General features: G+C 47.1%; 1 protein-coding gene across 1 annotated transcript; it reads left to right on the forward strand.

Annotated features, from left to right (window-relative positions):
• Nucleotides 1-378: 378 nt before the first annotated feature.
• Nucleotides 379-15172, forward strand: SRM (spermidine synthase). The gene is made up of 8 exons (XM_061561505.1): nucleotides 379-542; nucleotides 3847-3967; nucleotides 7261-7353; nucleotides 7720-7873; nucleotides 8618-8701; nucleotides 10870-11015; nucleotides 12321-12443; nucleotides 13285-15172. The coding sequence occupies exons 1-8, from the start codon at nucleotides 412-414 to the stop codon at nucleotides 13303-13305; spliced, it is 873 nt and encodes a 290-aa protein (XP_061417489.1). The 5' UTR covers nucleotides 379-411; the 3' UTR covers nucleotides 13306-15172.
• Nucleotides 15173-15406: the final 234 nt, after the last annotated feature.

Consider the following 15406-nt stretch of genomic DNA (forward strand, 5'->3'; position numbering starts at 1 on the left):
TGTTTATATTTTTATTCTTATATTTTAATGATTGTTTATTGTAAAGAATAATAAAAATATAAAACAATTATTTTTGATATTTGTATTACTTTACTGTTTCCCTTCTACGTGACTTCAACGAAAGAACAAAGAATAGGAAGAGTTAGAGTAACGCAAAAACACAAAGACGTCTTCTGGAAGCTGGTTCCTTCGGTATAGTCACGTAGAAGGGAAACAATAAAATAATAAAAATCTAAAAAATTATTGTTTGAAATTTTTTTCAGGAAGATTCTTCCTGAAATGGAAGACTCTTCCTGAAGAAGAAGAATCTTCCTCTTCAGGAAGAATCTTCCTCTTCAGGAAGAGAACTAAGCTCCACCCATAAATCGATCACGTTGCAAGCTGCTGCCCCCTCGCGGCTCCGCGGCGGCGATGGACTCGATCAGGGACGGATGGTTCACGGAGACGAGCAGCCTGTGGCCGGGCCAGGCGCTCTCGTTGCAGGTCGAGGAGGTCCTGCACAGCGCACGATCCAAGTACCAGGACATCCTCGTCTTCAGGAGGTGCGTGCCCCTGGGTTGCGTGCCCGGCTATGACGGGGGTTTCGCTTTAATGAGGTGCGGCCTAGCGGCTCACCGGTGCTCGGATAGATTTCCCGCCGGCCGAGGTCGGCTGTGCCCGGGCGCGATACCGACCCCCCCCCCCCACCCAAACTCGGTTACTTTCTCCTCTCGGCCCTGCCGAACTAACTCGACCCATCGTAAAACCACCCCGCTAATGCTCCCGATCTCGCAAGCTCAGCGGGGATTTAGCCTGGGTTAGCACTTTGACGAGTGAGCACGCCACGCATGCCAGGTGGTTGTCATAGGCGCCCGTGCGGCTGTTGCCTGCGTTGTGGACGCCAAAGGGCAACAGCAGCAGCAACAAGAGAATCTATTGTTGTAAAGTATCCGCTATGCTGCCGTATATTCGATGCCTGCGCCTTTAGCCCGCGCACGACCAGCTCGGTGAAGTATGATCAAATAACCCCCCACAACCGGTACGGCGTGTACATATGGAGTGAAACGTACTCCGCTTTTTAGTAAAGTTATGACCTCAAGTATAATGGGGGTGGGGGAGTTGATGGGTTACGTGGCAAAGGATGCGTGGCACTACAACAGCGAGCTACAGAGACTGCCGAATCGTGGTGATGAATGTGAATCTGTAACAACAGCACCAAATGAGTGGATCGGGACCTTCAGCTCGTGTGTGTGACGTGGAGTTGTGATCGGCGGGCGGAGTTGAACGGCAGTGAAGGTCGTGAAATTAAAAGGTGGCAGGGAAATTAAAGTTCAGTTAAACATGGTGAGGAGGAGAGAGCCGGCTGGGTTGAGAGCTCGACATGTCGTTGTTATACTGTAGAAGTGTCACACGTGAAAGTAGACACACTACCGATTTGTACTAAGTGCGGAACAGTATAATTGTATTAAATACCTTGTTACCCATTTGCGTTTCAAACGTACACAGCTGTAGGAGTTCCTCTCGTCTTGTTTCCATATACAGTATATAAGGTGCAGTATCAAACATTTTGGCGACGTTACGCATATAACTAATCCTAGACCCATCTAAGCACTCCCTCCCCGCCCTCGCCCCATTCAGCATCATGCCGCCTCGTGCCACGTGTTTGTCAGTGGTGGCGGCGGCGTCGTCTTCATCATTTCCCCACTCCCCTCTCGCCACCAAGACTCGTGCCAAGCCGGGCTAGGAGCCAGAGTGTGTGGGGACGCATTGCGCGGGGCGTGTACACACTATTATATTTCCTGCCTAAAATATAAAAAAATTCACTAACACATGGGATGGACTTTACAATAATGTCTAATAGTGTATTGTATTACATTGCTCTGTTTTTTTAGTTTTTTACCTTTTCTTGTTTCATTGTATGTAATGGCAGAGATTAGGGTTTAATAAAGTACAACCATAACCACAATGATATAACCAGAAATCTATTTTATAGCAATATATTGGGGGGGACATTTTGAGCATATTTGAATATTGGGGGGGGGGGGGGGTGTGCCCCCTAATATATATAATTACGGCCTTGCTTTAACCTGTTTTTTAAATATATCTCACTGTGTGGACTGGCTGTACAGAAGTTTTAGTTTATCTCCGAATTATTTTGATTTGTTACGCGGGTGATCCCGTTTAACCAGTTGCCCGGCTTATTTTACAAGGGGGGAGGGTCCGTGCTGTGTAAAGCACCGCAAGCAAAATAAAAGCGTTTCTGCTGCAGATAACGAGTACAGGTCCTTGAGGAATATTGCACAACTACTAATATTATAGCTGCATCCTATACGCTGTGTCTGGTGTAATGTAATCTGTAGACTGAACTAAATTTAGTATGTACGGAACGGTGACGCTACAGTGAGACTTGAGTAAAAAAAATAACAGTATGTGAACTGCCTTGAAGAATACCAGAGATAACGCAATATATCGTATTGCTATAATTAGTGATAATTGCTGTAAATTACCCACGAAAGCACGGGTAATTAAAGTAATTTTGACCGAGTATGCTAATGAGTGCTTAGCATGTGGAGGAACCGTAGATTCCGGGAGAAAAAACACGAACACGAGGGAATAACGCTCAAAGGTCTGCACCAGTAAGTTCATGAACCCAGTTGCAATGCTTGCCGTATTCTGACGACCTCAGCCCAACATGTTTGGGTGTTTAACGAATCTACTCGAGCTACCAACTCTAGCCTGTGCTGGATCACAGGCTGCCCTACCATGAGTTTTGAGAAAGAGTCTGCAGACGGTTTCTGACAGTATTGTCTGTAGATAAGAGACTTTGGATATTGCTGCAATCAATGATCTCTGCTGCCCACCAAGTAGCCACAATGGCGCAGTTAAAATCCCATATTCCTATGACAGGCAAATGCTAACGCTTAGTCCGCAGACACTGGGGTCTTAAGATGGTGTCTAATACTAGTCTGGATATACTGTAATCTCTCTAACAATAGGATCTATAGATACTTGAGATCTTGGACAGTGTCTAACTGGAGTCTATGGACGGAATACGCAGAATGAATCTTAAGTGGTGGGGTTGGTTCCTCTGTGTTGTCAATGCCACAATACGAGTCTTCACTCACTGCTGGAATGAATCTGAATCACAGTCGTGTTATTAATAATTAATGTGAGCAACCGGTTCTGTGGGACTGTCAGCTTTGCACAGGGCCTTTAAAATGCACATGCATTACGCAACTGCCAGGCTTGCCTGATGTTCATTACATTACGAATAGTACGTTTTAAAAAAAAAAGCACACGACTCGATGCCAAGTGTGTGCATTCAAAATGTGTATTGTTGACAATAATAGGAGTCGTCAAATTAGTGTGGGGTGGGGTGCTGGGGGGAAGGTGCCAATCTATGTTTGGTGCCCTAAAGCCAGTCTTGGAAATTCCACATACTTGTGATGCATACCAGGCTATACATTTGTCCAGAACAGGATGCATAATATTGAGTGTGTGCCTCCTTTACCATTTAAAAGCAGCAGACAACTTGTGTTAAGGATGGTCGTGTTACATTTTACTTATGAAATATATACAGTATAATTAAAACGTTTGATATACAAACAATAGATGTTTTGGTTGACGTAGGCGAGTATGGCTTTTCTGGCGAAACACTGATTATGTTTGACCTGACAGCGATCAGCAACACAATTATAGTTAATTGTCGTGTTGATGGTGGAGCTGGTGGAGTGGTGGATAATTGTGTAGTGATGGTTGTCTGTGCTCCGATGTTAAGAGGGTGACTGCCTATGGCGACAAAATGTAGCGACGGTTGACTTCGCGTAGCGACGGTTGACTGGAGCAATTTCGCGTTGTTGCCCTCAGTAAGTCGTATGGGACGGTGCTGGTTCTCGACGGCTGCATCCAGTGCACGGAGCGCGATGAGTTCGCCTACCAAGAGATGATCGCTCTCCTGCCCCTCAACTCGCACCCTGATCCCAAGCGGGTACGTGTACACACAGAAACACATCCCCCGTGGTGCCTTTACAGACTGCAGGTGCAAGTGCTGTTCACGAGCACCTACGAAGGCCGGCACGGTACGCGACGGCGTGGGTGGCCTACACCATGCCCAGCCGCCTTTGTCTCCTCCGTAGCATTGTTTACACACCGCACCGAGTATTCATTTGAGGCTGAGTCGACGTAGGGGAGGCCCAGGACCGGTTCAGATAATCGTCACTGGTGTTGTCCGTGAGCGGGATTCGAACTCGGGTCGCTGGGTTCGTAGCGCGCTAACCACTACACCACCGCTCCCCTCGCACGCACATGTACGTGCGTGCACAGCCAAACCAAACACAAATCCGCCAAAGAGCCTTTCAGTTGCTCTGGCAAGTGCTGTTAGTGAGCACCTATAAAAGCTAACACTATATACGGGTTGTGTGGCGAGCGTCATGCTTCCAGTCATACTCATTCACATACCAGCACATGATGCACATGCATACACAAAGACAAATATTCCCTGTACAGCCTTTAGTGCACACCTAAATAAGCCTGTTGCAAAGTACAAGAGGTTAATGTGGCCACTACCATGCCTGGCAGCTTTTGTCTCCCCAGAGCTGTTTTCACACTGCACCAGGTACAATTTAAATGTTGATTCGTTTGAGGCTTTTCCAAGAATCTATATATATAAAATCGTGCATGTCTGTCTGTCCGTCTCTGTGTGTGTGTGTGGATTTCGGACCATACGCACTTTAATTGGACGGCGGTTGCCCCTGGCAACGGATAGCGACGCCTTCGCCGCTTTCATTGGACCTGGCAACGGCTAGCCACGCCTTCGCCAAGGGCTGCAGTTTCATTGGACGGCGGTTGCCCCTGCCAACGGCTAGCCACGCCTTCGCCACTTTCATAGGCTCCGTAAATAATTAAATAATAGCCATTACACAGTATTGTTGGAGCGCTGAGGGGGGGGGGGAAGGCACGCCACCCGTACCCTGCCTCTGCCGGGTGGGCAATTTAGGCGAGGCCGCAGGCTCTGCATGCTACTAGGCCTCGACACCCACCACGCCACTCTGAGGTAAATTCATCAAAGTTTTTCCTACTCTTCACTCCACCCCCACCACAATGTGTGCAATTAATATTACTTTTAAACCCAACGCGCCAACAATCGATTACTTTAATGTTCACTGTACAAATAGTCATTAAGCTGGGTCAGCGTACTGCCAGTCTATCATGTAGACTGTAGCCTGCTTATTAAGCTCGGTGAGCGTACTGCCACTCTATCATGTACACTCTAGCCTGCTTATGAAGCTGACTGCGTGTACTGGCAGTCTATAATGTGGACTGTAGCCTGGTTATTATAATCGATTCTTTATATGTTCTTTGTACAAATAGTCATTAAGCTGGTTGAGCGACCCCAGTTCCATTCCAACTCACGCCCTACCACCGCTGACGATTATTTGAAACGGACCTGGCCCTCCCCTAGGTCCACTCAGCCTCAAACGCGTAACTGCTGTCGTGTGTGAACATCGTCACTGGGGAGACAAAGGCGGCCGGGCATCGTGGATCCAAGTCCCGGGCGAAGCCGGGTCATACATATGTGTGTATGTGTTTATGTGTATGTCTGTGTGTCTGTATGTATGTGTGTATGTATGTGTGTGTATGTGTTTGTGTGTGTGTGCATGTATGTGGGTTTTTTTCTATGTCTTTATGTGTATGTCTGCGTGTCTGTATGTATGTACGTGTGTGCATGTGTTTGTGTGTATGTATGTGTGTGTCTATGTATGTGTGTGTATGTGTTTCTGTGTATGTATGTGTGTGTATGTATGTGTGTTATGTGTCTGTCTGTGTGTCTGCATGTATGTGTGTGTGTATTGTGTATGTGTTTGTATGTGTTTGTGTGTTTACGCTCGCATTACACAAATGTGTTGCAGGTCTAAGGAGTTCCTTGCGCAGCATTGCCGCTTTATTATTTCAGTCGTTTACTGCCGTACGCACCCTGAAAGTCGTGTGTGTCTGCAGCAAGCGCGTGTATGTGTACCTATGGACGCGCGCGCGTGTGTTGTGTAGGGGGAACGGTAGTGTAGTGCTTAGCGTGCTGCCTGTGTCTGTGTGTGTGTGTCTGTGTGTGTGTAGGTCGACTCAGCCTTAAATGAGTACCTGGTGCGGTGTGTAAACATCGCCACTAGGGAGACAAAGGCGGTCGGGCGTGGTGCTGGCCACCCACCCCCTCGTGTACCGTTCCGGCCTTCATAGGTGCTCGCTAACAGCACTTGCCCCTACAGTCTGTTCAGGCTATACGGGGGATCTTTGTCTTTTTGTGTCTGTGTGTGCGTCTGTGTGTGTGCGTGTGTGGTGTGTGGGGAGCGGTAGTGTAGTGGTTAGCGTGCTGTCTGTGTGTGTGTGTGTCTCTGTCTGTGTGTGTCTGTGTGTGTCTGCGTGTGTCTGTGTGTGTGTCTGTGTGTGTGTCTGTGCGTGTGTGGTGTGTGAGGAGCGGTGGGTGTAGTGCTTAACGCTACGCTGCGCTACCAACCCGGCGAACCCAGTTCCATTCACGCTCACGACCACCACCGGTGACGATTATTTGAACCTCCCCTAGGTCGACTCTGCCTCAAACGAGTAACTGCTGTAGCGTATTAACATCGCCACTGGGGAGACAAAGGCGGCCGGCCGTGGTGGATACAAGTCCCGGGCGAAGCCGGGTAGTACAGCTAGTCTGTATATATATCTGTTGCCACTGACATCATCTGAGGCTAGGAATCAAACTCAGGTCCCCGTGTTCGTAGTGCAGTACGATAACCACTATGCCACCGCTACCCGCAATACATGTACATACACACCTTTGAATTTCTAGCCTAGTCTCCGTCATACCAAGAGACGGGAATTCTGGATCTCAACTGTGCTATCTAATTTCTCTCACATGGCCATTATGATTGTTCTAAACTAAAATTAAACTCAATAATGTTTTTCTTTTACCAGGTAAGGCCCACTGAGATATAGAGCCATTTTTTTTAAGTAACCTGGCCACAAACTATAGCTCAACGAAGTGGCTTATGTGAAAATGTATAGCGGCCAAACACTCTATACGCATGTTTTTAAATGTGGAGGGAAAAACCGGAGGACGTGGAGAAAAATCCACGCGACCAATGGGAGAAACATGCAAACTCCAAATATACAGGTACCAGGGTCGAGATCGAACCCACGACCTCCTGTATACCAGGCGAGGTAGTTAATATCTCGCAAGCGTGGGTGCCCCTTATTATGACATGCAGCCTCTGTGACACAGCCTCTTGCACGACGTGACAGGTGCTGATCATCGGAGGAGGCGATGGCGGAGTTCTGCGTGAGGTCATCAAACACCCGGCCGTTGAGTCTGTGGTGCAGTGCGAGATTGACGAGGTGATGTACGCACACATAAACACGCGTATAATCAAAGACTTGGATCCCTCGTATAACCTACACGGACTGTTGCGGCAATTGCTGTTAGTGACCACATATGAAGGCCAACACGGCTCATGAGGGGATGGGTGGTCAGCACCATGCCCAGCTGCCTTTATCTCCCCAGTGGTGGTAATTACACATCGCACCAGGTATTTGTTTCAAAATGAGTCCATCTAGAGACGTTATCACTCCACCCAGGTAGACACAAGTAGCACACAGATGTGTGTGTGTGTCAATTGCATATCCATGTGCATAAGCAGATCTTTATTCATGTACTTGTGTGTGTGTGTGTGTGGTTGCACGTGCGTGCCCGGGCTTGTGCAGGAGGTGATTGAAGTGAGCAAGCGCTTCCTTCCGGGTATGAGCTTGGGCTTTGCGAGCCCCAAGCTATCGCTACACGTGGGCGATGGCTTCAAGTTCATGAAGGAGAACAAGGACTCATTTGACGTCATTATCACCGACTCCAGTGACCCCATCGGTGCCTATGCACGCGCACACCAACACCACCCATAGCACTGGCACAGTCAGTCACTGACAGTCATTGACAAGGTCGTTGATGCCCCTGCCAACACTGATAGTCGCTGACAGCAGATGCATCAATACAAAAATGAAATTGATGGTCGCTTGTGGCACTGTAAGCGCCGACGCAGTAACTTGAGGCTATCGACGGGGTAACTCAGGTATTGACGCATCAGCTGACATCACCAGACCCATCACTGACACAGGCAGATAGAAAGTAGGACATTTATGCAAATGGTGAGTGATAATGATGGGAGATAGGAGTGCAGTTAGAGATAAGATATTGGATATGAAGGAGGTGCAAGTGTGTGCATGTCTGTGTTGTATGCGTGTCCGCATTTTCCGTGTGTGTGTGTGTCAGTTTGTGCGTACCTATGGAGAGTGTAACACAGTGATTCATGCAATCTACTATTAACCCAGCGGCCTGAGTGTGATTCCCGGCCATGGCTAACAGTAGCAAGTAGTATCAGAACCGGTCCTGGGCCTATCTTAAGTCGATTCCTCTTCAAATGAGTACGTCACGCAGAGTGTAACATCAGCATCGGGGAAACAGGCAGCCGGGGACCCCCTTGTGTGCTGTTGCCAGCCTTCATAGGAGCTCACTAACAGCATGTGCCCCAACAGTCTATTAACGGCTATGTGGGGGATCTTTGTGTGTGTATCTTAATGTTTCTTTGTGTGCACCTTCCCACTTTTGACTCAGGCCCAGCTGAGTCACTGTTTCAGGAGAGCTACTTCCAGCTGATGAAGACGGCGCTAAAGGAGGGCGGCATCTTGTGCACGCAGGGTGCATACGCGCACACGCATACACACGCGTTCATACACATGCAACACACAGGCAAAGATCCCCCGTGTGACCTACGCACACCTGCCTGCATGGTCAAGGCGGTCGGCATGTACTAACTAGGGGATACAGTCTTGAGTTCTGGAACAGAACAGTTTATACAGTTTTGATTTAAAGCTTTCGTGACTGCAGGGATTCGTATTCTTGGTTCTTTCGGTAAAGTCACGTAGAAGGGAAATAATAAAATAATAAAAATATTAAACATGTTTTATATTTTTATACTTTACCAAGAGAACCAGGAATATAGTTTATACAGTCTTTACTCTTTGGTTCTTTCGGTAAAGTCACGTAGGTAGAAAAATAATAGATCTAATAATAGATCACGGCGTTATTTTTCTACCTACGTGACTTTACCAAAAGAACCAAAGAGTATGGATTCCTGCAGTCACGAAAGCTTCAAATCAAGATTATACAGTCTTGTGTGTACAGAGTTCTGGGGCTTTCCCTCAACCCCATGGTCTTGTCACAAAAAACACATTTACGTTTTAAATATTGCGGTAGACAAAATTAAAGTTGTAAGAAAATGAGACATTCATGATCTATTGTCCCGGGTTTTCAGATCACTACTGAAGTTTATTCATGCATAACGACATCACAATATGGCTTCACACTTGCTACCACAATGAACAGTAGTACAATTGGCACGTTGTAAATTGTCCTAAACCCCATAACTGCATCCCCCTGAGGCTTGCCTTGGGCTTGCTTTGTCTCTCCAAGGCTACAATCCCCAAAGTTGCATATTCGTTGGGCCATCGTCAAAATTTTTGTAACCAACTGCACAACTGAATATAGATTTTCCCACCATGAGCTCTTTGGCCCTGCCCCTGAGCTCTGAGCCTTCCACTGGCCCATCACTCCAATCCTAGCCAGACACTGCTTACTTGCCCAGATACTCTTCTTACGTATAGCTCTGTGAGTAGCAACGTAAAAAAAATTCTCCAAGTTTGAAAGGCGCATGACCGCTTCAGGTGAGGCTTGATGAATTGCTGCTGCTGTACCTCCGTTGAACTTATGAAGTTGGCAATGATTGACAATTCCCCCCCCCCCGGTTTGTTCAGGGTCTTTGCAGCCTTATTCTCCGCTTCCGTAAAAGCTGTAGTTGAAGCTCCCCCTGACTGTTGGCTCACCCCTCTGGCTTTAGATATGTTAGGAGTCCTTTCTCTGCAATCCTACGATGTGTGTCACATGCTTGAACATTTCACCCAACAGTGTTGCACTGATTTGGGTTAACACGTCCAGCGCCCGCCTGATCAACCGTTCTTAATTTTAGCTGGCACGCGCAGAAATTCAGTGCAGCACAATCCCTCTGAAAATCGCTCGCGTATGTTATCCTTCGTACACAACTCTCCATGTAATCCACATTCCTTTTCACGATGACACATGGGGGTTATTCTCAATATGTACATGTATACATTGAGTGATGTCCTTCAGCTGGCTTTTAGCATATGTTTTGACACACCAAATGCATATGGTTTGACATATACGCCAAATGCACACGTCTGTGAAATCAATGCAAACGCATCTCGCTGCTCTCCCTGCCATCCATCACGTCTGTCCCTGACTGGCTGACCCCATCGGTCAATCCCAAACCACTGCAGACACCATGGGCTAAGGGTCGAAGGTCAGACTGCAGGGCACATGGCGACGTGTTCCTGTGGCCCCTTCCCATATACCACTCGCAACCGCTCCACCTGCCGCACTTCCGATTAGTACGGCTGGCTATGCACGGTGCGAAAGAAGTTTCACATACATACATGCAGATGAGCGACCTCATCACGGGCCACTACAAGCAAAGTGCAGACAAGGACAGTGGAGCATGCGTGTGTGGAGCAGGCCACATCGCCACCCCACCACGCATACAGGCCTGGCAGTGATAGTTGCTCTCGAATGGCATGTGCCCCTGCCACTTGCGAGAGGGTCAGTTAGCATCTTTATTTTGCATAGCCGGTAACCGCAATGCCATTCGGTGTCATCCATATTAACGTTCTATTAAAACGATTACCGGTCCCTGTATTTAAGAAGCGGTAATCGGTTAAGCAAGAGGTTTTTTTTAACAACCCTAGTTTATGCAGGCTAACCATGGTGGTGGGGGCGCGTGTGCTCGTGTGCAGGCGAGTGCCAGTGGATCCATCTGCCCCTGATCAAGAAAGTGACCGGGTTCTGCCGCTCCCTCTTCCCCACCGTCGCCTACGCCTACTGCACCATCCCCACATACCCGTGCGGCCAGATCGGTTTCACGCTCTGCTCCAAGAACAAGGTTCGTCAGTTTACACGTGCACAATCCGCTGGCTGTTATTACTGATGTTATTATCACGGTGTAGGTTTTTCGCGGTTGTGCTACATAGCTCTCTCACGTATTTATGGATTGTATTACGTTTTGTGCTGCATGGTGTTTGACGTTTCACTACATGTGCTGCGAGCTTCTTCGGGAAACGATTTGGGGCAGCTCGTATTCTCTATTATATAAAATTCCCAGCTGCTGTTCATAAATAACATTGCCTGGTTTACATCGGACATTGGCAGCAGCCAGGAACCTTGCACAATCGAGGGAGAATTTGAGTTGCTCCATTACTTTATTCAAGAAGCTCCCAGCATGTACAGAAAAACATCGGACATCAAGCCAAATAATACGCAGTACACAATCTCAAACACAAGAGAACTGTTATCATTATTATTATCGCCGCATTGCGTAGAACCGTGCAACTCGGAGCTACTGCACTGCTGGTCAATCACCTAGGTTAATTTGTGGGCAGCAGAGGGTGGTACGCCAAAATCAGTTCTGTGCTATGCACCCATGTTTATGCCCCATCACCATCACTAACCTGCACTGACCAGCGTGGTGAAGTATGGTCACATAACCCCCATGATCCACGTGGCGTGAGAAAGCCTTCATCCAGCAGTGGATTGAGAAATAGGGCTGTACATGTATTACCATGAGACTGTTACCATAACATTGGTCTGGATTTAATGCTACTCCTATTTGTGACCCCAATACACTAGTTCTGAAATGGCTCTTGACTACTGTCTGTTACTCTGATATCCTTATCTTTGATGTGAGCACAATTGCTCGTAATGCTTATTATCATTATTGGGCACTGATACGAGCCCTGTTTTTTACCATGATAGCCATATCTTTGACCCTAGTACTGCCTCTCATTACCTCAATCTCCAACACTGCCCATATTTATAACACTGGTGTTGTCCTAACATTGTGACCCAATTTTTTGCAATGCTCATCTGTGACTGTCCTTATCTCTTCAAGCTTCATGCTATCTCGTAACGGCCCCAGACTGACGCTGTTGCAATCTACAACAATGTCCCTTACCTCCTAATACTGCCTATGACTCTAACTCTAATCTTGTCCAAACACTGACTATTTATAGCAATAATACTACGTCTGTCCTTATCTCCAACACTTTCTGCTATCTCTTAACACTGACGCCTTTCTATAACGCTATTGAAATCTCTAACACTGTCCCTTACCCCTCTCACCCTGTGCCCTGTTTCTATCACTGCCCCATCACTAAGCGTAATGTTGTCACTATGGGTGCGCGGTTGCTAGGATACATGTTTCCGGAATCCGCTGCGGGAGTTCACGAACGAGGAGGTGGTGGCTATGAAGCTGCGCTACTACAACTCCACGATGCACCGCGCTGCATTCGTGCTACCACAGTTCAGCGCACAGGTGCCTGACAGATGCTATATAGAAGCGCGTGTTTGTGTGTATTTACGGCAGAGCGCATGCAGCGGTGGTTTTTTGTTGTTTAGGGATCGGTAGTGTAGCAGTGAGCGCACTGCGCTATGAATCTGGTGACCCAAGTTTGATTCCTGCTTATGGTCAACATCTGACGATTATCGGAACCGGTCCTGGACCCTCCCCTTGGTCAACTCGCTCTGAAATTAGTACCTGGTGTGATGTGTAAATGTCGCCACTAGGAAGACAAAGGCGGTCAGGAATGGTGTTGGCCACCCACCCCCTCGTGTGCCATGCCAGCATTCATAGGTGCTCGCTAACAGCACTTACCCCAACAGTCTGTTCAGGCTATAGGAATGATCTTTGGCTTGTGTTTCTGTGGGAGACTTATTCTGACTCCCTGAATCTTGTCCTGAAAATGCTTTGTGCGGTTTCAAGTGAAACGTCGTATATAATTGCTGATTTTCTTTTTCAAATTTACAGAGCTGAAACCACAATTTTTCAAGTGAAGTGCTTGAACCTGACAATTTTATTTGTTTGACAATGTCAGAAGATCTTACGACAGAAATTTGGCCAAATCATTGTGGCCTTACCTGAAAATCAAATCTAAATTGTAAAATTGGCAGCAAAAACCTGCGTGTTTAGTTGCCTTCATTACTGTTCATCTTCGTCATACAACATCAACATTTTCAACACGTGTGACATCTGGCCGTTGAACTCTGAACCCAGAGCTGACACGGATGCATGAATGTTTCACAAGAGGCTATGTTGAGCTGCGTGATGCTCGTTTACAAATTCACTGATCCTTTCCCTTTTTCATTTTGTTTTTCAGGAACTGGGGTTAATGGACTGAAGATGTAGTGACTGGTGATGACTATGATGATGAAGATGACCACGATGATGTTTTAAGTATTTTTTTAAACCGGTTGTAGTGACCTATGAGGACGCGCTGGTGAGCTGGGTTGTGCTGCTCTTGGTTTCAGTGTGTGCACCTGGTGTCTGAACCTTGTGAGGGTGTATATCATGTGTACAAGGTGTGTGTGTGCGCGCATCTGTGTCTGTTGTTTCTGGGTACAAGGATTGTGCATGTCGTCTGCGTCTGAGTGTTACGTATTTGTCAAGGTGTGTATTTAATCCGTTCATGTACAAGGTGCGTGTTTTTTACATTGCATTTGTTAAGGGGTGTGTGTGTGTGTTTACATTGTGTGCAAGATGTTTGTTTACAAGGCATGTATATCTGTGTGTGTGCATCCGTGTGTGCGTTTACATGGTGTGTGTGTACTGTGCATTTTCAAACTTTACGTTTGCCAAGGGCTGTGTAGCGCATGTACTGTGTGTTCACAAACATCGTGTGCTTGTTAAAAGGCAGGTGCGTGTGTCTTGAGTGTGGTCTAGGTACCAGGATTATTTAAATTAATTGAAGGAAAAATTCTACAGAATAAAACCTATCAAATTAGAACCAAAAAGATACCTTTATTTAAAACTTAAATTCTCAAAGTTTTGTTACATTGCAAACTCTAAACAAACATCTATCTGGTAGGCATGCAATGATTTGTTGATATAAGGTAGGGTCACGCGCACTAATCAATTCTTTCTAATTTGCGTAAATTATCTCGTGTTTCCTCCAAGCTAATGGAACTAATGAGACAAATTGGCTCTTGAACTGAATCTTAACCTGAATCATGAACGGTTCGGTGAATCATGGTGGCGAAAGAATTGGATCTTGACGCCGAAATCTGTGCAGTTGCGGTGATATGAGAAGCAACGGGGAGAGTGGGAATACTTGGCTTTCCAGAGCTCGAATGAAACTGGGAGTTTTTAAAACCCATTGTTAATCGCATGGCGATTACCGTGCATGAAAAATGGCACGTGATATTTTTAAAAAGTAAACTATTACACGTACGCTGTTAAAAATAAACTCGTAGAACAACGATATAATGAGATAAACTGAAAGAGAAGACATTTCAAACCTGAGCATCTGTTTTTACAAGACGTTCATGGTATTGGTGAGCACCTGTGGCGTGTAAACGTGCGTGCATCAACGTGAGCTTGTTGTAACGTGTGTGCCTGCAAGCGTGCGCACATGTGTATCTGCGTGTATGCGTTCACATTCATACGTCTATTTCAGGGCGTGTCCATGTGTTAGCGAGCATCTAATAGGCACTCGGCCTTAATAGGTGCCCTTTAACAGAAGTTGTCTCAGTAGTGAAAGGAGTAAGCTCTGGGTGTGTGTGTGGTGGTATATATGTGGGGAGTGGTGGCGTAGTGGTTAATGCGCTGCGCTACGAACCCATCGACCCGAGTTCGATTCCCGCTCATGGCCACCAACACCAGTGGCAGATTAGCTGAACCTGTGCTTTTTCCCCCTAGGTCGACTCTGCCTCAAATGAGTACCTGGTGCGGTGTATAAATATTGCCACTTGGGAGACAAAGGCGGTCAGGCTTGGTACTGGCCACATCACCTCGTATGCCGTGCTGGCCTTCATAGATGCTCGCTAACAGCACTTGCCCCAAAAGTATGTTAAAGGCTACACGGGGGAGTTTTGTGCGTATTGCCTGCCTTGGATGCTGCTTATGTGCGTGCGGAACAATGCCCTTGACGATGTTGGGATGTACTTGGTTGTTGTGGCGATTGGATCTCATGTTGGCTCGCTGAGATGTAGGTAACTCAGCGCTTTCACTGTCTTGGGTGAATAAAGTATATACCATGTCAGCATCAAGGAGTCATTATCCGGTGAATATCGCACCTGCTCTGTTCTTTGGGGCGTGGGAGGGGGGCGTTGGCGCTGGTTTTCTCATGCATCTCTTGACAATTGACTTATCGATCCCAGGGAGTGAGGCCTGGTCTCGGGCTTGGATCTCGGCGTCACCTGCTAGGCTCACGGGCTATGGGGAGGGTCGGGCCCATGGGCCTGGCCAGGTGGGGTGGCAGGGGCGGTTTCTTCATTAGGGCG

This window comes from Lethenteron reissneri, chromosome 27 (genome assembly GCF_015708825.2).
Source record: "Lethenteron reissneri isolate LAM-NWPU_2019-01 chromosome 27, ASM1570882v1, whole genome shotgun sequence".
In the NCBI taxonomy this organism is placed as follows: domain Eukaryota; kingdom Metazoa; phylum Chordata; class Hyperoartia; order Petromyzontiformes; family Petromyzontidae; genus Lethenteron; species Lethenteron reissneri.

Bases quoted from the DNA above. Each gene is read 5' to 3' on its own strand.
- SRM (XM_061561505.1), top strand. From the start codon at position 412: ATGGACTCGATCAGGGACGGATGGTTCACGGAGACGAGCAGCCTGTGG. The intron at 543-3,846 runs GTGCGTGCCCCT...TGTTGCCCTCAG, and splicing joins GACATCCTCGTCTTCAGGAG to TAAGTCGTATGGGACGGTGC. The intron at 12,444-13,284 runs GTGCCTGACAGA...TTTGTTTTTCAG, and splicing joins TACCACAGTTCAGCGCACAG to GAACTGGGGTTAATGGACTG.